This window comes from Notamacropus eugenii, chromosome 6 (assembly GCF_028372415.1).
Source record: "Notamacropus eugenii isolate mMacEug1 chromosome 6, mMacEug1.pri_v2, whole genome shotgun sequence".
NCBI classification, from domain to species: Eukaryota; Metazoa; Chordata; class Mammalia; order Diprotodontia; family Macropodidae; genus Notamacropus; species Notamacropus eugenii.
In genome coordinates, this window is record NC_092877.1 from 376192602 (window position 1) to 376216652 (window position 24051).

At 39.2% G+C, this 24051-nt stretch overlaps 1 protein-coding gene across 11 annotated transcripts in view; it reads right to left on the reverse strand.

The window, feature by feature from the left end:
* Nucleotides 1-24051, reverse strand: part of MBNL1 (muscleblind like splicing regulator 1) — a 256785-nt gene that overhangs the window by 131569 nt on the left and 101165 nt on the right. Inside the window, exon 2 of one of the 11 annotated variants that reach the window (XM_072618707.1) lies at nucleotides 5685-5801. The exons of the other annotated variants lie outside the window; for them this stretch is intronic. Within the exon in view, the coding sequence (XP_072474808.1) occupies nucleotides 5685-5690 (6 nt within the window). The 5' untranslated portion in view covers nucleotides 5691-5801. The remainder of the gene's footprint in view (nucleotides 1-5684; nucleotides 5802-24051) is intronic. 11 annotated transcript variants of the gene reach the window in all.

Sequence of the window (24051 nt, forward strand, 5' to 3'; positions counted from 1 at the left end):
AATTAGTCTATAAAACTCTTTGGTTTGTTTGTTTGCTCTTAGAACAAGGAGGAAAGAGACAAGCAGACTGGAGTGAGTGGCGATTTTCAAAGACCAAGCTTTAGATAGTCTGACTGTCCCTGACCGCACCATGGTACTGGGAAGAAAGTATTTTAATACCACTTCACAGATTATTCTCTGTATAAACAAGTGTTGTGACTCATAAATGGCACGAGGCCTGGTATTCGGAGTGGATGGCCCTCGTTGTGTTGCTTATGCTAATGTTGCTTCAGGGAACAACAAAACGTTGAAGGTGGCCTCCTTCCAGCTTCCATGTTTACACGTAGATTGACTAAACCATGCCAAGGAAGAGGGAAAAGAAAATGAGGCAAGAGAGAAATGGAGAGGAGAGGAGAAGGGAAGGCAAGAGAAGATAAGACAAGACAAGGAACCCAAAGTGAGTTTCCAATATTGCAAGACCTTTAAATGAAGCAGATAATGTGAACTCCTGAAAGAAACATGGTAAAATACAAGTCCTGTATTAAATATTAGGTTTTAACCAGATATAATTGATCCTTAGCACTACTAATCAATGGAGACAAGACCTTGACTTCTTAAGAGAAATAGACTGATTATGACATATGGAGTAGAATACTCATTCTACTCATTTAATAGCAGGTTAGGATCCAATGAGACATGACCAACTTCAGCTGATTTTAGTATTATGGGTACACACTCCACCAAAAGGTACTAGAAGGCCCTTTTGACTCTGAGATAAAGTATTATGTCTGGGGGTTTGGTTTTCTTTAACAAACTGCTGAGACTGAAGAACAGTCCTCACCTTAAAGCATACTGTGCGCTGAAGCCATCTAGAGTGAATCTGGCTTGTCCTTGGAGCACAGGTTATCATCAAGGCTGTGCTCCAAACCTTTCTCTATTGGTGGCCCTATCAGAACTTAGACTCCACTGGCACATTCATCAAAATTGAAGTCTAGCACACTGAAGTAACATGAAGAAAAAAACAAGCTAAATCCATTGGGAGGGGGGGAATAAGATACTTTCATCCCTTCCTTCCTGCCTTTCTTTCTTTCTTTTTAAATGGTGGCATTCTCTACTCCAATGACTCATTTTACTAAGTAGGTTGAATGCAGAGATATCAAAAAGAATGTTGAAAGAAAGGAAAGGCTGAGAAGGGGGAAAGACACCAATCTTTTATTTCCAAAGCCAACTTTGAATTCTGTTATGATCCAAAAAACAGCATAGAAATGTGAAAACTACCAAAAGTTGAACATAGTGTAGCCCATGAAGAAATCAATCTTTAGATGGCCCATTGGTCCATACCAGTTCCAAAGAATGTGCTCCAGCCATCCATCTCAATCAAACAAGAGTTAGATGTCCTTTTGGAGATGGAGAATGCTCTCCCCCGGGCTCTTCATCATTGCCCACAAACCCTAGAACAAACTTACCTTTTCATATCTTCTGAAGAAGACTCCTGGTGTCTGGAAGATGCCTATGCCACACAGTCATTCTCTTCTTTCCAGGGTCTTAAAAGGTGGGAGAGAGTGGCCATAGTCCAACACCACCTGCTACTCCCAGTGAATCAGAGCCTGGGAAGACTTTGGGGTTTGGATAAGGGGGGGTACTGAGCCACAGCCAAAGCTTGGGAAGCTTGAACAATTGAGCAGGTGTAAAGGGCGTCTCAGCGTCCAGCGTCCAGAGCAGGAGCTCAAATAGTGGCGGCAGGGGAAGGAACGGGTCCTTTTCTCACAAAGGCATGAGTGTCTTAAGAAGGAATGAAGAAAGAAAGGAAGAACCGCCCACCATGAAAGACCCCAGAAGAGGGAGAAGAGCCTTGTCATGTCATGAGGTACAAGGAAAGCAGGGGACATGAGCATTCCTAGTACTCCCTTGCTAAAGCCAAAATCTGAGGACAAGAATGAGTGGCACATCCATAGTGCTTAGAGGCTCACCAAGTACTTTCCTCACAACAACTCTCTGAGCTTGGGACCTCAAGCCCTGTTTTCCCCATTTTGCAGATGAGAAAATTGAGGTACAAGGTTGCACAAGTGACTTAGTACATGTTGCAGTTAATATGAGAATGAAATCCAATCCAGACCTTTGCTAAAGCCAGTTGCCTTTCCACCACATCATAGGTGCCCAGTCAAGAATACACATGACAGCACACTTACTTAGGGAATGAATATGAAAAAGGTGAAAAAAGTTCTTAAGTTCCAAAATTTATAACAAAGGTGAGTAACCTTTTCATTTTTTTTCTCCTTGGGCAAAAGCCACTTAAGGAGAAAAAAGAGACAGGTGGAGAACAAGAGATTACAGAGGAGTTGAAGAAAGAAGTAGTGTGGCCTAAGGGTTAGAGCAGGTGAGGGAGACTTGGGCTGAAGTTCCATCTCAGACATAAACTGAGGGGTGAATCTGTGCTCCAGGCAACTCTCTGAGACCTTAAGTTGCAGAGAAGGTGATAACCGGTCCTGGGAAAGGGTCTCTCCACATCCAGGAGGTCTATATATCATGAAATAACAAGTCAAACCTCTGGACTACAGATATAGAGACTATTTGGGTTGAGTTTTTTGGAGGGGTGAGGGTGGGGTCTAGAGGTCAAGAAGAAGGGGAACACTTAATAAGTGGGTTCAGCTAGTTTTTCAAATAAACAAGACTAAAGATGATGAGAAAAAAAATGTGGAGTAAAAAGAATGCTGGATTGGGAGTCCCCAGAGCTGGATTCCAATCCCAGCTCTCCTATTTCTTACCAATATGACCTTGGATAAGTCATTGTCCAGCTTCACACCTCAGTTTCCTCACAATGAACATGAAGGGCTAGATGACCTTTGGGACACCTTCCAGGTCTAAATCAGAATCCTCTAATCAAGCTTTACTCAATAAAAATAAAAATGTTTTAGAATATTTTTCAATTCAGAATTATGGGGTGGTTAAGGGGCAAGGAGACAGGGGAAGCAATAGAGAGGAATGAAGAGAAAGATGGAGAAGAAGAGACTGCTCGGCAGAGGAAACACCAAACAAAGGGACAGAGGGAAACAGGTAAAAAGTAGAGGAAAAGGGAGAGAGAGAGAGACAGTCAATATGTTTGAAAGAATGAGCTACCTCAACAATCTGCTATCTTAGGACGTGGCTTCACTTGGAATGTGAATTAGCCAATCAGTCAACTAGTCAGTTTTCCTTGTGGGTTTAACTCCTCTTTTATGTTCAAAAATTCACTCTCCCAACATGACAATAAGATGGTTCAATGTATTTGAAATACCACACTCCCTGGTCCTGCTGACCAGTATGGCCTTCAGCATTTGGTAATTTCCATAGAGAGTTGACCTCAAAGTCATGAAGAGCTGGGTTCAAGAACCCTCCTTGGACACTTTTGTCCATGCAAAAGGACGATGTCTACAAATGAAGCAGTTTTCAGGTAAAACCTCCCTTGAGTTCAGAAAAGACACAGAACCATTTAAATTCTAAGCAAGCAAAACTATTATACTTCACCTTTTAAGGGATGACCTATCATTCCAAATGGGGAGAAAGTTTTAAATTACCTTTTTTTAAATTAGATTATACAAATTCTGATGATCTGGGCTAAAGGGAAGAAGAATGGCTCTGAATTCAAATTTACTTGGCTCTGAATTCAAATTTACCCGGCTCTCTGGGTGGCCTTGGGTAAATCACTTGACTTCTGAGATTGTTTTCTCATCTATAAAATGAAGAGATTGGACTAGCTTACCTTTCAGGTCTTTCCTGTCTCTGGATTTATCCCCCAATCCAAAGGTTTATTTTGTGGTGTTGTTCCAAATTAAATATAGAAATGAAACCCACTGCAGTTGATTTTTTCATGGATGGTACGTTGGCTGAGGATGAAACTAGCTATTCAGTACTAGGGATCTTGTTTGATTTCAAACCAAATTCAACTAGCAGGTTGTAAGTGTGCTTTCAAATAGGCCATGCTAATCTTGCATGGTGTTTAAACATCACAAAGTCACTTTAATCCATAAGACATACTGGGGAGCAGGTTGGGGAGGAGGGGGAAGGAAGAATATTGCTATGTGGAAAGAATGAGTTAACAAATCACTCAGGGAATATGGCATCTGAAATCTGAGGAATGGTTTTCATGATTTCACAAAGAGAGATGGGTATCTGGCATGCCTATCCAATCAATGCACTCTTATTAAATTAATTCCCACAAGGTTTACTTGCATGTGCAGATACTAAATGACAACAAATACCATTCTGATTCTTCAACAGTGTTGAAAAACCACCCTTAAAAATGAAAACTAAGTAGAATGCTGTACATCAGGTATTTTTGATAGAAGACAAGGTAAGCTAATCAATGATGCCTAGAACCAATGCTAAAGAACTGCCCACATCCAAAGTTGCTCCAATATGGGGTTGGTTTCAGGGATGCTTTATGTGGCCATGGTGACAAAGATGTTCCTTCTAATGGCTGCTTTCATCAATCCACATCTTAGGAAAATGACAACAAAAATTCTGCAGACTCCAGTATCCTAAAGCACACAAATCTCTATTAATTCCTCTTGTCTCCTCCAATTGATGGACTAAATGGTTGAACAAATGGAAACTACTTGGTTTCACTCCATAAAGTAGCTTGTATGCTGCATATATAACCCACTGGGGGTTGTATAATTCTTTGTATTTGTGAAGCCAACCCCAACCCAGCACCTGGCACGGAGTAGGTGATTAATAAATTCTTGCTGGTTAACTTATTTGTCACAAATCACAGAATGCTAGAGCCAGAAGGGTCATCTGATATCTTAGTCTTACAGCTTGGGAAACTGAACTCTGGAGAAGGGATGCAACTGTCCAAGATGGAAAATGATGGAGAGACAAGGATCAGGGGGCCAGGAACCAGACACCCGGCTCTGCTATTCAAAACCTGGGTTGACTTGAAAAAGTCACTTCACTCCAGGCCTCAGTTTTCTTGTCTCTACAATAATGGAATTATATTGGATGATCTGGAAGATATCTTTATCTTTAAATTGTAGGATACTTCCAACATGGATAGGCCATGATTTAGTAAACATATAACTAATTAGAAGCTAAGGTCAGCGACAAAAAAAGATCATCTCGAATTCATAGTGACCTAAGACAGCCAGAAGATTGATGATAAACAGTAACCCACCGTTCATTTCAACAATCCATCTCAAGCGCCTCATCCACTTCCTTTGAGAACTCTTCAGTTGAAAACAACTAAGTCTGTCCATCAATTCTCCTGAGCTCCTTCAGCAAAATAATGCCTATGTCTTCTATGAAAATGATATAATTTGTGATACTGGAAAAAATCAAAATACTTCTTTATTTTTTACCCCCTCTCCCAAAGAATTGCCCTCATAAGAAGCCAAGATATGTCCCTTGTCTCTCTGAACCATGTGAATAAAAAATGTGCAGATGCAACAATCGTTTAGAAACTGTACATTGGCATTTAAAATCCTTCCCCCCTTCCACATCCCTGAAATATCTGAACCAGAAGCTGTACAGGACATTGCTTAATGAGTAAAATTATACAAACATATGGTCAGCCAGTCAGAGCATGGTCGGATATACTAAAATTTTCTTTTTACTCTAAGACTAGATATTGAGTTATTTTCAGTCCCTGTCAACGACACCACTTGAAGGACCTGACCCAGCAACATCTTATCATACTGACTCCCCAACCATTGGCCTGATTCACTCACCAGCATCCTTTAGCCACCTCCATGCTTTCTCTTCAAGATATAAGATACGGCTTCCTCTCGCCAGGGCACCATGTTAAGGATCCAGAGGTGCCCCTGAACCCATCTCCTGAGTGGCTGCTGCAGTACCAAGAGTAAAGGATATGCCAGGTCAGCCACTTTCCCTTGGCCAGCAGGAGAAGCAGCAGCAGCAGCAGCAGCGGCTGGGGTAGGCCGTTCAGACCCACCTCCTTGCAGGATGCTAGCCAAAGCAGTCTTGTTTACCTAGAGAGACTGTACTTGTTCCCTTGTACTATTTCCCAAAATAGTCCCAAACAGGTGTTTCCCTTTCCCTGATCATGCTGGAAATCTGCTCCCATGTGAATCTGATAGGTACATTGCTATAAAAAACACTGTTACTAGGACAATTCTGAGCATGTTTTAAGTTTCAGTTATTTGAAGGAAATGGCAAGAAGAACATGACTTTTTTTGGCATGCACCTTCCTATTAACGGAAAAAAGAAGAGGCACTTTCTATTGAGGTAACCATGATAACACATGCATTGTTCGTAGCACTTTTCTCAGGGCACTGTGACTACTCTGTCTTCTGGTAAAGAAACACGTGATAGAAAAGTTCAATTTGTTGCCCCTCCTGCGAGATAGGTTAGCAGCAAATGTCTGAATCTTTATCTTACTTGAGGACAGGGAGTGGGCAAAGATTCCTTCACTCCTTCAGTTTGCTGCCATTCTCATGTTATACATTTAAAATGCCTTTTGTCCATGGCACTGAATTCACTGGGCAGCTAGAAGAATATGGCGGGAAAACAGAGCAAAATGTAACAGTTTTGGAGAACGCATTGTCTTGACTCATCATGTGACATGTGTTTCCAAAAAAAACAAGATAAGTATGTTTGATCAGAAACCCTCTAGAGAATTTTAAATCTAAACCATCAATCAGAGAACAAGAGGACAAGAGAGGAATTGAGATAATATTTCACCAATGAACAGGTGACTGGGAAAGAACATAAAAATGGAAATCCAGTCTCCTCAGCATAGGGATGTGACTCCTCATTAGCTAGATGGGCAAAGTTAGGTCCATGTACTTTGAAGACAATGTAGTTGCAAGTGGCGTTCTTCACTGCATTCACTTCATGCTTTCAGTATTCATTTGCATCCCAGCATTGTTTTTCATATATCTCAGAGTCTGCTTTGCTGAGAATTGCCTAAATGGGAATGATTTGCATAATTCAGAGTTTAAATCTGATAAAAGCATTCAAAGAATTTCTCCCTCTACTTTTCTTTTTGTGGGAGGGAGTGGAAATCTGGTTGTAAACAAAGGGGTTAAGGCATGTATTGAGTCTCCAAAGAAAGATGTGATATCCCATAACCCTCCCTTTTCCAACACTGAAAAAAAATAAAACTTGTTTCAGCTTGATTGTGGAAGACCAAGCCCACAGCGACAGGCTGAACAAAATGATGGGTGCCACTCTGCTGACTTGCTTAAAGAAATGGAAAGGATAATGTGATCCTCAACCTCTTAGTGCTGGCAGCTGGTCTCTGACACCTATACAGAAGGTGTCAAACTGCATGTATAGAGGGACTGTGTTCATACAGGATTTACAGCATCAGGAAATCATGAGTCCCTGTCCCTCCTCCTATATGAACCCCAACGGCAATGACAACATCCATGCTACAGTCTTAATAAAATGTTCGTTTCGTTATCAATGAGTTTATGCTTGCCATTCATGTTCTAGGACCCCAAGATGCTCCCAGCAGCCTTGCAGCTAACTGGTCACTTGGAATTTATCACTGGATTTGCTAAGGGTACTCTGGGCTTCCTGCTTTCAGGCTGCCCACAAAACCAAACCAGAACACTGAAAATCTCAGAAAATGGTATACTAAAGAAAAATGCTTAAATGGATATTTAATATAGAATCCAATGTGCATTCCCCAATAATAACAACAATACTAACACTAGTGGCAGCTGATATTAGCTTTACAAACAGTTTCTCATTTTATTCTCATTACAACACTGGGAGGAGTCATTATTATTATACCCATGTTATGGATGGGTAAACCGAGGCTGAGAAAAATTAATCGAATTGCCCTGGTCAGGTTCACAGTAAGCTAAGTATCTGAGGGTGGGTTTTAAAGTAGGCCTTCTTGACTTCAAGCCTAATATCTTATCTGCTACTTAACCTAGTTGTTTAGACTTAGAAGGGAGCTTCCTGTGCCCTAGGAGAAATGCATGGAAAGAATATAGATTGAGATACTATGGGACTAAGAAATCTGTTTGGAGGCAATGGTGCCCTACAGACTATCCGCTGAGCTTGTTTCAAAGTCTGCAAAGGCTCAAATAGATATTAGCTGGAACACAAAGTAAGTCTGTTTAAGGTCTCTTTGGCAAAACTCCAAGTCATTTGGATAATGCAAAATCTACTCACCTTCTCCACTTGGAGGAAAGCCTAACCTTCTGGAATCATTGTGAGTTTTCTCTATTTGACCTACATCCCTAAAGGCCACCTTGAGGCTTGGAAATCCCATGGCTGAACTGAAGTCCAAAGAAATGAATCAGGACCTGACTATAAGTCATCAGGCATTCCTAAGACACATACATAATGACACTGGATTCGGATGACTAGTGGTCTGGAGTTAGCTAGAAGAACATGGAATTTATTATTTATTATTGACCTTTAACGGACAAAAGATGATAAATGTTGCTTTACAGAAGTTCTGGACAATCTTGTACAGTTCCTGGCATTTATAGAATGATCTAAGCTTTACAGAAGGCTTTATTTCATTTCGCCCTTACAATAACCCTAAAATGTAGATGACATGGAGTGATTACGCACATCTTACAGATAACAAAACCTGTTATCAGGATTCTCCAAGAGCAGAAATAGATAGACAGATAAGTAAGACAGATAGATAACTAATTAGATAATTGAGACAGACAGACAGACAGATAGATAGATAGATAGATAGACAGACAGACAGACAGACAGACAGATAGATAGACAGACAGACAGACAGACAGACAGACAGACAGACAGACAGATAGATAGATAGATAGATAGACCAACCTGCCTCTTCTACTGTTATATACTGTGGGTCACACCACATGGGGCATAGATTTTTTGCTTAATAAAAATCCTCAATGATCTTGCCAAGAAAAATAAAGCAAAACAAGCACAGGGGGAAGGGGGATAGCGAATGTAATTCTATTAAAATTTTGCAGGAATATTTAGGGATTTTTCTCTTACAAGTTTTCTATGAATTGCCTAGAGGGAAACAATCACATCCATAGAAATACTAATTAAAATTGAGGTGAGATTGGAGGCCAAAGAGGGAAGGGAAACGAAGATGAGTAGCCCTCTTTAGTCAAAAGGAAAACTCATGAATCACAATTTTCAATCCCAACATGCTTCAGTGTTTCATAGTGCATCACACCTAGATTAAGATGTCTGAGTCACTTACTTTATTTTCCAGCATATATGATTGGCTGAAGTTTTAATTTGTCTTGAGGGAAATACTTTCACTTTTCCATGTTTCAACAGGTTTTGCTAAATGAGAATGAGCCAGTCCTTTAATTTTTCAAGCCCATCTTAACCGGCCATGACAGGCTTCCTCTACTTTTCTTTCTGTCCATTCCTATTTTGCTGTTTCATTGGGTCGGTCACATTCTGCTTTTAGGCCCGTGCACTCCTCGCCCTATTAGCTCATCTCTTTCTTTCCGCACTCACACTTCCAATTCCACATTCCTGTTTTAAATACTTCTTCTCTTTTTTTGTTTCTTGCCGTCCAGAAGTGACTAATCTTCCTGTTATTCCACCCCGTCAGATTTTCCCCTGATGCTCTTGTGGGGTTGAGTAACGCTGACTTTTCAGCATCTTCTTTAGGAATTTTCCTTCCACTTCACTCATTTAGATTACTTTTTTTTTTCTATTTTCAGCATTTGAAAACAGTCGGTGTTTATTTGCAAACTTCTTTTGGTTCACTTCTCGCACTCTTAAGAGTGTGCCGTCAGGTCAAGTCAAAATGCCACACCTTCTTTCCACGGGAATGATTCAAGGATGCATTTGGTACCCAGCAAATAAAGTTGGGCCCAAAATCTGGGACTGCCAGACCCTGCATGTAGACACAATTTGCATTTCCATTCCCTGATAAGAAACTCCAGGGGAGAAGACATAATAGACTTTTATTCCAGAGTCTCTTTTTCCCTACAATGCCACTTTTATTTAAGGAAATGTACCTTAAGTAGACTTCTAGAAAGAATATATAATTTCCATGTGCAAACAAAGATTTTTTCAATATAATACTCAACCTTTTATGCAATATGCCCTGACTTCCAGGTGTTGGCTCTGTTTCCAAATTTTGTTGCTAACTGTTCAAATGAACCTGGGGAGTATTTTAAATTATTTAAACCTGGAGGATAAGAGGAACTATAAAAAGCGCAACTATTTTTAAAGGGGGAAAAATTAGAAATAATTTTAGAAGGAAAAAATTCTATTGAATTCCATGATTCTGTAACTTGCACCATGACCATGCAAGGCAATAAAGTCATCACAAAAATTAACATCCAAGGTTTCCATAGTACATTTCTATGGAAGAACTAAAATTCTTTCACATCCATTATCTTCCAATAGGAGATAGAAAAAAGAAAGTCACAGACCAGTAAAACCATTCGTACATCCATGCAAAGTCAGAGAAATTAAGTGCAAGAGTCATGGGGAAGATTTAAAAGCCAAAATTTACCAAAAGAAAAACAACAAAAATAGACAAAAATAGAGAAGAATGACAGCTATTACTCATCTATTTCCTTTTAAGAGAAACTAAGTCACTTTTCTTAAAATTCAAAGTCAAAATAATTTCAGATTATTTGTTTGTATAAAAATAACACAATATTTTATGGATTGAGGCATTTTTTTTTAAGAGACTTGGTTAGAGGTAGGGCTTCCCCCATTATCCTTTCTTCCTCTTAATTCTTCTAAGGAAAAACAAACTTCCTCTTTGGCTAAAATTTATGCCAGAAATGTATTAAGGGATCTATGTTGGGAGCCTTGCATTTGGCAGCAGAAAGCTTAAATATATAGGTTGTAATCACGGGGAAATTGTTTAACCTTCTTAGGCCTCAGCTTCGTCTATTTCTAAATACTAAAACTTTATTAGGGAAAGCTGGAGGCAGATCCTTGAATTTTTGAAGGTGATAACTGAGAGTAAAACCACAGATTCTGAGGAGAAAAAAACTCAACATATCCATGGCATTGATGCCACTATGTTGGACATACAGTTGGTCTGGTTTGGTTTGACAATTATTCATTGATTCAATGTCTTACCTGAAAGACCGTGAGTTCATTATGTAATAAGGATGATGGATTTTCACATATGAGGATCTTTCGAAGTCATCTTGTCCAAATTAATTTTACAAATGAGGGAACTGAGGCCACGAGACATAGCAGAGGGAACATGATGTCTATATTCAAGTATCTGAAGGGCTGTCATGTGGAAGACGGAAAACATTTGCTCTGTTTTCCCTCAGAGGGCAGAACCGGGATTTACAATTTGCCACAAACAAAATTTAGGCTTGAAATAAGAAAAAAACACTGTAACAATCAGTTGTCCAAAAGTAGAATAGTCTGCCTCCAGAAAAAAGTAGGTTTTGCCCTGAGTGAAGTTCGTTTAGTAAAAACTGGGCCACTCTTCTCAGATATGTCTTAGAGGGAATTCTTTTTGTGGATGGGATGGCCACTGAAGGCTCTTCCTATATTCTATAATTGTAGGCAATCCTGTGTTAGGGTAGTGACTTTTCAGTCACACTGCTAACAAGTAACAGTGTCAGGATTGGAACTTAGGACCTCCAGGTCCTCTGATTCCAAATCTAGCACTTTCAAGAGCACCATAAGCTCTCCTTCAAGGATGCCTTCCCTGGTCCCTCTGAACAGTGATGACTTGGCACAGAAATTTGTTTTACAGCTCTTAAGTGCATCTATCACCTATTACTTTTTAATGACTATTATCAATGCAAACTTATTTCTTCTTCCTAGACAAAGAAGGCAGGGACCTGTTTTCTAAATTTTATATCTCCCTAGGCACTTCTAAATGCCCCTGCTAGAGCACAAGGGTGTGCATACATTAGTCACTTAACGATACTGGCTGAATTGAAGGGAATTAAGCTGACAACAAGACATGAAGAAATGGTTGTGAACTGACAGTTACAAAAGAAAACACACCCTTTCTCCATGGCCAATGCTAATATTTCAAGAGTGGTAATTTTTCTTTTTCTTTTTACCATTAATAAACTATTAGTCCATGGGATTTACATCTCACATTTGAGAAACTGAAAGCAGAAGCTGAGGTAAAGGACACTCTCTCAGTCAGCAAAATACTTTCAAAATATCCTGATAAAAAAAGGAAAGAAAAGGAAATAAATACCCAAACCCAACACTTTCACTAAAGAGCTGACAGAGAACTGAGAACCACTGACATTTCCTTCTGGTTCGATGCACATCCCACCTTGTCACTCAAACCTGTCAAAATCCTGAACAAAGGTGTGGGGAAGGAGGAGTGAAAACCCGAGGAAGGGAGAAGATACTGGGACAGCCCCAACAATGATCTTCCCCCACTTCTGAATTCTGTCCATGGCCATATCCATTCAAATACACCTTGCATATTACCACTGCTGCTCCCTGCCCTAGTTATGAAGTAAAGGCTGACTCATGAAGAGCATGTGATTTAGAAGAAATGCCAAAGTCTCCCACAAACACGTAAGTGTGTGTTCAAATGAAACAAACTGCCTTGATGCTGATATCCTATTTGAGAAGTTTTTCTTAAGCTGAAATACAGACACAGGTAGATGGCCAATAGGTGTTGGGGGCAGGCTCAGGAGGAGGTATGGCTGTTGTCTGTAGTTATCACTACCCTTTTCTATACAGTGTGAATTTATTCTTTAAATAAATGCAAAAACATTCTTTCTGAACGTTGGAAAGTCAACATGGTGTAGTGGAGAGGGCACCTCTGTAAGACCTGAGTGTGAATCCTGTCCCAGACGCTCACTGTTTGAGCACGCATCGTGCAAAGCATCTGACAAATACTCTCTATTTGATCATCCCAAGAACCGTAGGAGGTAAATGACATTATCATTCACATTTTACAAATGAAGAAACTGAGGTAGCAGGAAGGCAACTCATTTGCCCAGAGTCAAACAATTAGTAAGTGTCTGAGGCAGGTTTTGAACTCAAGTCTTCCTGACTCCAGACCTGGTCCTCCATTCACTAGTCAAAAGAGAGATGACCTCAAAGCCAAGGAGACCTGGACTTGAGTCCTGCCTCTAACAAACACTGGTTAGGGGACTCTAGTAAGTCGCAACTTGTCAGAGCTCTAGGCAAACCCTCTTAGACTTGTGATTGCAGAGAAGGTGTGTGCTTATCCTAATAGTTTCTCTGTCAAGGAGTTTCCTGTGCCAAAAAAAAAAATCACAGGTCCAGTTCCCAAGCCCTATGCCATAACGACTAATACCCAATATGAAATAAAATGTTAATGACAATATGGAAACTTATTTTTTCACTGACCCTCTAAACCCTTTCTCCTCTCTGAATCTCATTACACTAAACTGATCTACTCACAGGAGCCTGTGTTCACTTTTATGCATAATTGTGTCCTTCTGGTGATTAGGGAGATGCATAGCTATTGAATCCTTCTTGCTGGAGGTAAGTTCCTTGAGGACAAGAGCTGTTTTGGCTTTCTTGTGTCTTTGAATCCTCACTCCCAAGAACTTGACAGGAGCTTTATTCCATGCTTATAAAGGAGATTGTGACAGTTGTTTCTGTCTCACACTGTTGGCTTCTATAGGTGACTTATTTGATGTGTCTTGGTTCAAGAAGTAGTCTCAGTTATAATGCTTTCCCGAGTGGAAGAAAAACCCACTGGAAAACAGTCTACTTTTTAAAGACAGTTTCCAGGAATATACAAGAATGGGGAGTGTGGGGAGGAAGGACGGTGATGACTGCCCGACAAACATGTCTGTTCTTCTCTGCTACCAGCCCACTCTGGTTCACAAACGCTGACACGTCGCCCATCTGATGTGTATGCTATTTTTCTGCCAGATATCTACAGTCACTATTTCCTAATATACAAGATTTGGTGACAGTGAAACAGAACTCTTGGTCTTCCAGTAAAACAAAACAAAATGCGAAGGGCTCCTTGGTGGGGACATTTTAGGCTCCTGGGATTTTCCTTGCAATGAGGCTCATTGATCACGATGATAATAACTGTGACTGTGGGCCTGAGGGGAGTTCACCCAGCCAGCAGTTTCTTCATGATTATTGCTAAATCCCTCACTTCCTTGGAAATCCATTTCATCCTTAACAAAGCATGAACATTTTAAAAGGAATGCAACAGCCCCATTTCCTCATGGAGTAGAAGACTGTTACAAACTGTTGGCAGATATCAGCCAGGATGGCTCATTGAACACTGGTTCTTAATGCTGAAATGAGTGGCAGAGACTGGGTTACCAGATCCCTAATTAGTCTGCTCCTGCACGTGATGAGATCAAAGCACTCAATACCCGATCCTCTCTTTAGACTGTCCCATCCAGAGTGGATAACTGTGATTCCAACTAGGCACTGCCTTATTCAGGGCTCTGGTATTAACCTGTGATGTCAAGGGGGTGCAATTTTAAGTAATCTAAGCAGTTTCTTTTCTAGATCTCTGATCAGGCTTTTGTTTTATTTTTGTTTTAAAGCCTGAGGACAAGCTTTAGGTTATTACTTGTTTTTGCAACTTCAGAAGCAATTTTACTTAGAGAAACAAACCTCAGATTGCTACTGAAATCAGAATATGCTGAGACTTGAGAAAGCAAATGACGATGGGTGAAGGGGGAAGGCAAGTTCTCTACAAAGAGCCCAAGTTCCTCTTGTTTTTCTTGTGGTTATTACTGCTCTAACGATAACAAATATAATCATCGCAGCTTTTGTCTATCTCCCAAGAGCTTACTGCCTATAACAAACACCAAAGGCTAATTAATATCCCTCTCCATATTCTCAGTACAATTCCCTAGAAAACACTGTTATCCGGTAGTATCATGTACTTATACAATGCTCTAGAAAAATAAATATTCCTCCTGATGAAAGCCAGCTACTTCTCCAATAAAGTACTTGTTATGAGCACAGACTGACCAAAGTAAAAGTGGGTTAAGTCACTGGAAACACCTTTTGTTGTTTTCTGATGTAGCATTGACTATGGGCAGTCATCGAGGTAGAACAGTTGATCAATTTCTCATGTGCTGCCCATACAAGATAACTCTCACACACACCATGATAGAATTCTAAACATTGCAGTGCTCCAGGGACATAATGTCAGGCAGGACACCATGGGGTCAGAGGATTTTAATTGCACTGGCCAGGAGGAGTAATCCTGGCCATAGTGGAGTAAGCTTCAAGTTTAGAATCATGATCTGAGTTCCATTCCTGTCTCTGATGAATCAGCTATGTGATCGTAGGCAAGTAAGTGACTTATACTTTTATGAATCCTAGGCAATTCTCTAAGACAAATTTTCTTTTAGTGCAGTATCTTTTAATGTCACTTTAATATTTGAGCATATACCATCACTCCTATCCAAGGGTCTATCCCTTAGAACAAGAGAGAAACAAAAGAAAAAAATGAAAGTTGAGAAAAACTAATCAACAAATCTTGACAGCTTATGTAATGTCCCAAACCTGCAACTGCCCACCTTTCAAAGAACCAAACACTGTAACTAAAAGGTGAGTTGCCAATTCCAACAGGTACAAGGATTTCCCACAATGGGATTTCTCTACACTAAAGAAGCTGAAAGTTCACACCAAAACCAACCAACAAACAAAATAGCTCCCAAAACAACCTTCTATAATTAGCTCTGTGGTTCTGATGCAAAGTTTGCCCTTATATCATTGTTGCATGACAAGAAGTATCTCTGAAGGTCAATTGAAGAGCCTCTGGGTTCTGGCCTCAATTATCACATAGAGTAGGAAAACTACATTCTGCACAACACACCATCATCCAATTAGCCAGCAATTAATGCATCTTTGTTTCCAATCAATCAAGTGAGCACGGAATCAGGAAGTGAGGGACTCTGATACTACCTTTTGTGCAGCGTTGGGCAAGTCACGTTCCCTCTCTAGGCATCAGTTCCTACTCTGCAAAATGAGAATACACAGCTTAAGGACTACAAAGGGCCTTACAGACTCTGTAGTCCAGCTGTCTCAGTTCAGAGATGAGGAAAATGCAGCACTAAGGGAAAGTAAGTAAGTGATTTTCCTATCTGAGGTAGAATTAGAACTTGGGTCTTCCTGACTCCACGTCCAGTGCTCTGGTTACTGTACTGAGCTACTACCTAGGAATTGAAACGAGACAATTTCCAAGGCGCCTTCAGCCTCAATGACACTGAGTTTAGCTGTCCACCATGTGTTTCAAAGCATTTTCAGCGTTCTATGATCCCTTGGATTGGCTAAAAGATGTCAATGTCTCAATAATTCTTCTGGAAGGGAATAATAGGTATCAGTGGAATGACCTCAATTTGTAGGTAACTAAAAGAAAATATTAACAAAGAAAGCTAAAGAAGCTGGTTTTAAGGAAAATAATACTTCAGTCAATCAGGTCATTCGCTAAATTTCCAGTGTTAATGGGGTTACTTTCAAAAGAGAAGTCGAACATGTTACACTACAGACTCCTACAATTAAATGTTAAAATAGTTCTTATGAGACAAACTAATGGAGATTTAAAGATAGAAAGGATTTTAGAGATCACCTGGACCTATGCCCTTACCTTCTTAAGACATTTCACTGAATTTCCCCAGGCTTCCTTTTCCTCTGAGGGCATTGGACAAGATGACTGCAAAGGGCCATTCCATCTCTCCACATCTACAACTATGACTCAAGAAAATGCTACTGGCTAACTTGGAAACTGATGAAAATGTTCCAACCTCTCAAAAATGAAATCGGTCACTTTGTTTAAATTCCTGGTGAAAACAAGTATTAGAAACATTACTCAAAAACAATATGAGGTTTCCATAGAGTTAAATATGAACCATAGAAAATCAAAGTTGGAAGGGGCCTCAGATACCACCTAGGATAATTTTTACATGAATAGAAATCTATCGAGTCTGCAACATCCCAAAAAGTGATCATCAAGCCTCAACTTGAGGACTTTCAATGAGAGAGAATTCATCACCTCCTGAAACAGCCGGCACTTTTGAACAAGTCTAAATATTACTTCTTAGTATTTTCCTTATAACAAGCCAACATCTGCCTCCCTGCAACTTTAAGCTACAGCCTCTTGGTACTGGGGCCAATCAAGAACAAGTCTAATCATGCCTCCTCAATACAGCTCTTCAAACACTTAAAGATGGCAATGCCTTACAAGTCCTCTTGGAGATAAATCTAGCATGATCCCTAGGTCCTTGAACCCATGTTCATATGACCTGATCTCCAGTTTTCTCACTGTCCTGGTGATAATCCTTAGGATGTCTTTTAACTTTTTAATGTCCCTCCTAAAACTTGGCAATCAAAGTTGAAATATACATGCACGCACACAAACATACATGATATGCAAATATATGTACATAATACATATGCATGTATATACGCAAATATATTAAAAGGGTGATGTGATTGGAGACCAAGAACAAAGTATCTACGACTATTCCCATTTAGGACATCCTAACTCTATGAATACAGCCTAAAATCATGTCAGTTTCCCAAATACTTAGAAAAAAGCTGACATTTTTAAGGTTTTTCAATGCTTTCCATACACTACCTAAACCTAGCTGCTACATCAGACTTTTGGTGCCTAATGAGTTTGCAGTCCACTAAGTCCCCAGAGTTTTACTATCCATCTACATCTCCCTCAAGGTGTAGCTGTGAAGGATTTTTTTGAGACTAACTATAGGACTTCTACATTTACTATTCTCAAATATTATCTTACTAGATTAAGTCCATCCTTCTAGCATTTCAATAGGCAAATGTCCAAAAGATGATCTTTTTAAAAAAATTAAATATTGACCTTGTTTCCACAATTCTGACTGACACCAGAACTAGTCATGGTTTAGAAAGGAGATTTCCAGGCTATTCCTTCCAATATTTGTGCAATGATGATAAATAAGCCAAGGGGTCAAAACCATCATGAATATATACCCTAAGTACTGGGTCATGGAAAGAATAGGACCTGCCAGGCAATAGGTCTTTTCTTTTTTTTATATGTAATCATCTTTTTATTTTTTTATCCTAATAAAGTGATTGGATCTGATTGTTTGTGTCACTTTTCATTTTCTTTTTTTAATTTCATTTATTTTCAGTGCTCCACAATCACTTCCATATAACCTAGATGTTTTTTCCCTCCCTCCCCCTCCTTCACCCCTTCCTCCCCTCTCTTTCCCTGAGACAGCAAACAATTCTGTATAGGTTCTATACATACATTCACACTAAATACACCCTCACCTTAGTCACGTTGCATAGAAGAATTAAAATGAATGGGAGAAATCATAAAACAAACCAAAACGTAATACAAAAGAAAATGATCTGCTGCATTCTGCGACTGAATTCCATAGTTCTTTCTCTAGATCTGGAAGCCATTTTGCCTTAAAAGACCATTGGAAATTTTTTTGGTCCTTACATTGCAATGAAGTTCTAAGTCTACCAGAAAAAATCCTCACACACTGTGGTCGTTGCTGTGCACAAAGTTCTCCTGGTTCTGCTCCTTTCACTCAGCATCAGTTCATACAAGTCTTTCCAGGCCTCTCTGAAGTCTTCTGTTCATCATTTCTTATAGCACAATAGTATTCCGTTACATTCATATACCACAATTTATTCAGGCATTCCCCAGTTGAAGCAATGGATCTTTTCAAGCCAGTTAAAATGGAGTGACAAAAAACCAGCAAGTGACTTTTAGTCAATTGTGCAAGTCTTTTTCACTCAAATTAGGTTTCAAAGCACATGTGGAGGTCAGAATAATACCACCTGAACAACTGCCCTTGGTATCCACCGTAATTTCTTCTGTCCAAATAAAACAAAGCTTGAGAAAAGGAAATCTAAAAGCCTTTTGCCTCAAGAGCTGAATGAAAACACTCAGCACTTGGAGAATTTCTTCCCACCTGAAGATACTCTACAGAACTATAAGATATGTGAGAATCCTGTTTAGAGGTTTGCCTATGAAGTTTACATATCCTTTTATAATCACTATGACTAACCATTTTCTCCCCCAAGTGACTTGTTTTTTCATAAAACAGTTCCTAAGAAAAATATTTTCAGGCTAATAGTGAAAATGACTTGCTTAGAAGCCCTTGCCTTTGTTCTGTTAAACAGTCTGGAAAATTGCTTGACTCGGTCATGAAGGCAAAAGATCCTGCAGGCAAAGGTTGACTGTCAATCCTTCCTGTTTCCTAGAATAACAAAACAACCTGTTCTGATCTCCTAAGGATGATATACTTCTTGCTTCTAGGATGTTTTATGGATCAATGGTTTATTAATAAAATTCAAAGAATAAACTTACAGCTCTGATGCCACTCAAGGGACATCCCCCCCAAAGTGTATCATTTTGCTACAAGAGGAGTTTCCTATGCTTGACCTTTGAAATTCAAAAACAAAAAGATGCCACTTGTAACTACTAAGCAAGCACAGCTGTTGACTTGTTTGTGTGTATATGTGTAACAAATATACTTATACAAACAATTAAAATTACGCATATTTGATGAGGATCAAATGAATTTAGGTATGTAAAAGTTCCATCTGAATTCTCAAATGTAAGATGTTTTTGTAGCATCCAATATCAGCTTCATAACTTGAGACTAGTCAACCAGCACTACCTACAAACTTCGATGGATCACATATTAAAAGTTTCTTTTGAAAAGTCCCAGTCTCAAACATACTATACATAGTAGCTGTATTTTAAGAGTTGAGCATCCCCAAGCCAGTTTATTTGACTGAATAAAATATAATTCAGCATATATTCTTGACCTATAGAACAGCTAATTTCTTATAATTAGGAGACAAAGTGGAAATGTGAACAAAATAGAATACTAAAGATGAAAAAGAGCCATCTTGTTATTAATGGGCATGAAGCTGCTTTTTTAAAGTAAAAAGTATCCAGAAAAACTCTTAGATAATAAAGCCCTTTTTTGTCTACGGGGTCCTGAGGGAGAAGGCAGAGAGTTGGCCTAGCCTATCAATGTGTATTCACAAGAAATGGCTATCCCAAGGAAGGAATTGTCTGTTTCCCTGTTGGCACTGTAAATAACTTGATCAAAGCTAGTATCTATGACCCAGGAAGCTTCCTAGAGGATGCTATCCCTCCCAGGAAAAGAGGTGAGCGTGAAATATAGCACACATGATGAAGAGCAGTATGACCTAGAGATACAACCTATACTAGAGAAGGTGATAAGTGTTTAATCTAGTAGCAGTTGGAATTGGAAACTCAAAGGAAAAAAGAGCAATATTTTTTTCAAAAATCAGAATTCAAATCTAAAAAAGACCTTCATTTTGCTAAGCAATGTGGATAAACATCTCCTAAATCTTTAGTTTGCTTTCTTAGTAGGACTTGGGATGGGGTTCTGTATAAACTGAATATTAAATAAATATTGCTGTCTCACTAGGTGAAAACACAGGAGATAGCTTTGAGAAGATCAATGTTTTTGTGACTACCTTACCAATGAAAGGTTCTGTTCTAATGGACACTCCCTGCAAACTGGTGCCATTAACGCTGTCCCTCATCCATCTGTAACTTAAACACTGAGCTGCCACATTTTCAAAATGGAGGTTTACCACCTACTCTTCCTCTTGGGATTCACATCCCATCTCTCCTTCCAGCCTATCATCTTGTCATTTCCTCTTCCCAGTTGTCATGTAAAACATGGTACCTCCTTAACTTCCCTAACCATTCTCACCAGATCTCCGATATCTAAGAACAGTTCCAATAAAAGCTAATCTACTCAGGTTGGAAACTTAATGGTCAGCCAGAACAATTTTCAATGGTGACTATACCCTTCTATATCTGGTCAGTCCAAGATCAAATTATACATTATATTCCATGGGCATGTTGCCATCTGTCTTGCATCATGAGTGTACCTTTCTATGTTCCGCCTCTTCTGGGCACAGTCATAAAATAAAAAAAATATTGATTTTGGAAAGGGAATAGTCAAATGGCTACCCTACAGACCAATGCATTATCCCTATGACTCATCAAACTCCCTTCTTTGATCACTGCTCGCCCACATTTATTGTCTCTTCATGTCATCTACTGGGGAGCAGGGATCATCACATGTAAAGAAAAATTGGATCCTCTAAACTTAACACATTCAGAAGCCCTTAATACATTATTTTTCATTCATTCATCCATCTATTGTTTCTACTTGTTACTATAAAAAAAATACCAAGAAGATAGTACTAAATTAAGTCACCTCAGACCCGGATCACATTTGCATTGCCAAAGTACCAAAAAAAATTAATGAAGAGCCATTAAAGTAGCTATTTGGGGGAAAGATATTGAGCTTTATTTAATTCCATATGAATTTAATTTAACAAACATTTAGTAAGTTCCTACTATGTGTTAGGCAAAAATGTGCTAAGAATACACAGATTAAAATAAATCAGCCCATAAAGAAACGGAAATCAAGTGGATTTCTTGATTATTGGATTTTTGAAACAAACATACTTTTAAAAAAACAGAAGTACCGTATAGTCACTGAAAAAGACTCCTCTAAATTTTGTCAACACTTTGGTGTAAACAAAAGTTTTATAATGCTGTTGTTTGCGTTTTTACTAATGCTATTTCGACACTTTCCTTTTACCACCACTGACTAATGAAATTTTGTTTTATCTTTATTATTTGTTTAAAGCACGGGTGTTATCTGTGTGGCTGGAAAACCTCCCTTTAACTTAAAGCCACTGGTTTGGTTCCCAATGTGGAGCTGATGAGAAATGAAAACTTCTCTCTGGGTGGGAGCCACGAGGCTGATGAGACACATGGTAGAATTCATTAGGAGGACGGATGAAACATGAGCTCATTCCAATGAAAATTGTTTTATCTGCATAAAATGGATGAAAGGCTAACAATTAAAGGAAAAATATAATCTATTTAAGGGAAAGGGATCAATCATCTATCTACAAAAGACCATGACAAGCTCCTGCCCACTAATTGTTGAGAAGAGCTAATCAAAGGAGAAAATCAACCTCTTCAGTCCCCATTTCTTGCTTTCCCTTAGCTTCAGCTCATCCACCTGTTTTGTAACAATCTTGTTCTTTCTACAATGTCCAGTCACAGATAGGAAAACAAACTGGAAAACTTCGATAAAAGAGGGCATTCTCAAAGAAGGGATGCTCTTCTTAATTGCCGAGAGAGCCACTAAATGGACTTTCTTTCTTGGATTTGTCTGTAGAAATATGGCAAAAATCCCAGATTTGACTTTACTGCTGTCTAAATAATAACTCCCTGCTTCCATCCAGGAAAGTCTCACTTCATTGCTCTGGGCTGCTACCTAAAAGCCAGAGATGCATTTGACAGAGTCCCCTCTCCCACACAGGAGATCACACTGACTCCTCTCCTCTAACTACTCTGCACTGTGCCAAAAGGATGACATAACTAACTCAATTAAAAGTGACAGAAGCACTATCTTTCAGCACTTTGAGGCTCCTTAATGATAAAATTATATAGTTCAGTTATTTAAGACATACCAGATCAATACACAGTACAACAGAACAAGCAATAATCGATGGATGAACAACAGGGAGAAAGTAGAACTCAATGAATCAAGTGCTGGTTTGACCAGCAACCAGGGCTCTCACTCCGAGTCCTAACAGTAAGTCACACTACGTTACTATTTGGAGAGCCCAGTAAAATCAGAAATCCCTCCCAATACTTACTCTTTCCAAAACTCTGGGGAAAAAATTCCCACATTATTCTATTTCTAATAGCAGGACATTTGCCAAAGTTGGAATTAGGCAAACTCTTTGAAATGACCCTGACAAAGACAACATTGAGAAATCAGTTCATCAGACTGGAATTGGTTGATTTCTAAAAGATAATAAAAGAAATCCGTCAGTCAAGAGGAAAAAGAGTGATCTGCAAAAAGTGAAAGGGGAAAAAAGCAGAAAAGCAAAAGACGTGTCTTCCAGAAGTAATGGGGGAGGAGATGGAGGGATTTGAAAAGCCATGGACTTGGATGCTTGATTGCATTCCTAAAGAAAGAAACATCAGACATTTTTAACTAAATAAAACACTATCACTCAAAAAAAATAAGATAAGGCTATACAATGAGAGAAGAAGCAATTCCTTCCAAATCAAAAACTGTGACCTCAAGTCAGAGACAAAGCAAATCATAAAAAGATATTGTAACTTTGACCTAGCAATTAGTCAAGAAGAAGGAGATTTGCAGCATGTGGATATTAAGTATCTGAAACATTTTAAAAGAGTCTTTCACATGACTTTAAACTATAACGATGAAATAGTAGGTGGGAAGACCAGCATGAAAGCAAAGAAAGACTTTGTATTGGATATCCATTGAAAAATGGATGGTCCAAACTATGTTTGCATTCATGGGTAACAAAACATGTGAAATGGCTTCTCAGGTAAAGTAAAAGATAAAAGCAAAAATGATTCGAGGAATGTTGTTCCAGCAGCTTAAAAACCTATGGTACAAAAAAACCAAAAACAAAAACCTATGGTACAAATGGTGAAGCATCTTTTCTTTTCAAAATGGAAAGTTAAGTAAAGACCTCGATTACTCTATGATTATGAAAATAGACAGGGACACTTATTTTTGATCATCTTTCATCAAATACATGAGCATCAGCGATGTGATGCAAAGATGCAGAGTAAGTGACCTGGGTTCTCCTCTAAAGAAGGCCCAGCAGCTGGGAGAGGAGAAACTGAGCTTGTCTGCATTCTCCTTTAGCAGTCTTGGCTCTTTGTCAGACTGAATGCAAATTGGCAAGACCTGCTCTGCATTATGTTGTGAGAGTTTTATCAGTCCGGGCGTCTATCCCTAATGCATCTCAGCTTCAAAAGAAATTTGTCCTTGGCTACTAGTTGTCAGAAGCCGAGTTTGATGACTTCAAAGGACTGGAGTAAGTAAGGAAGAGTTTCCCCTCATTCCTGAGCCATGCTGAGTTGGAGTTGGAGTAAGGTGGGTGGGAGTGGGCCCCCAAACAGGAGGGCCCTGTCCACCTTTCCCTAAGTAAAAGATATCTGCAGAAAAGTCTCTCAACAAATTGTCACAAGAAATATCATGTTCCATACAATAAGTTTGAAAATCGGACAATTCTAGGAATGGGGGGGAAGTCTCAAAGCTGGAGAATGGTAAAATGGAGATAAACTTTCTTAAGTTTGAGCATTTAACTGAAAAGGATGGCCTAAAAAATCCCTTCTTTTTG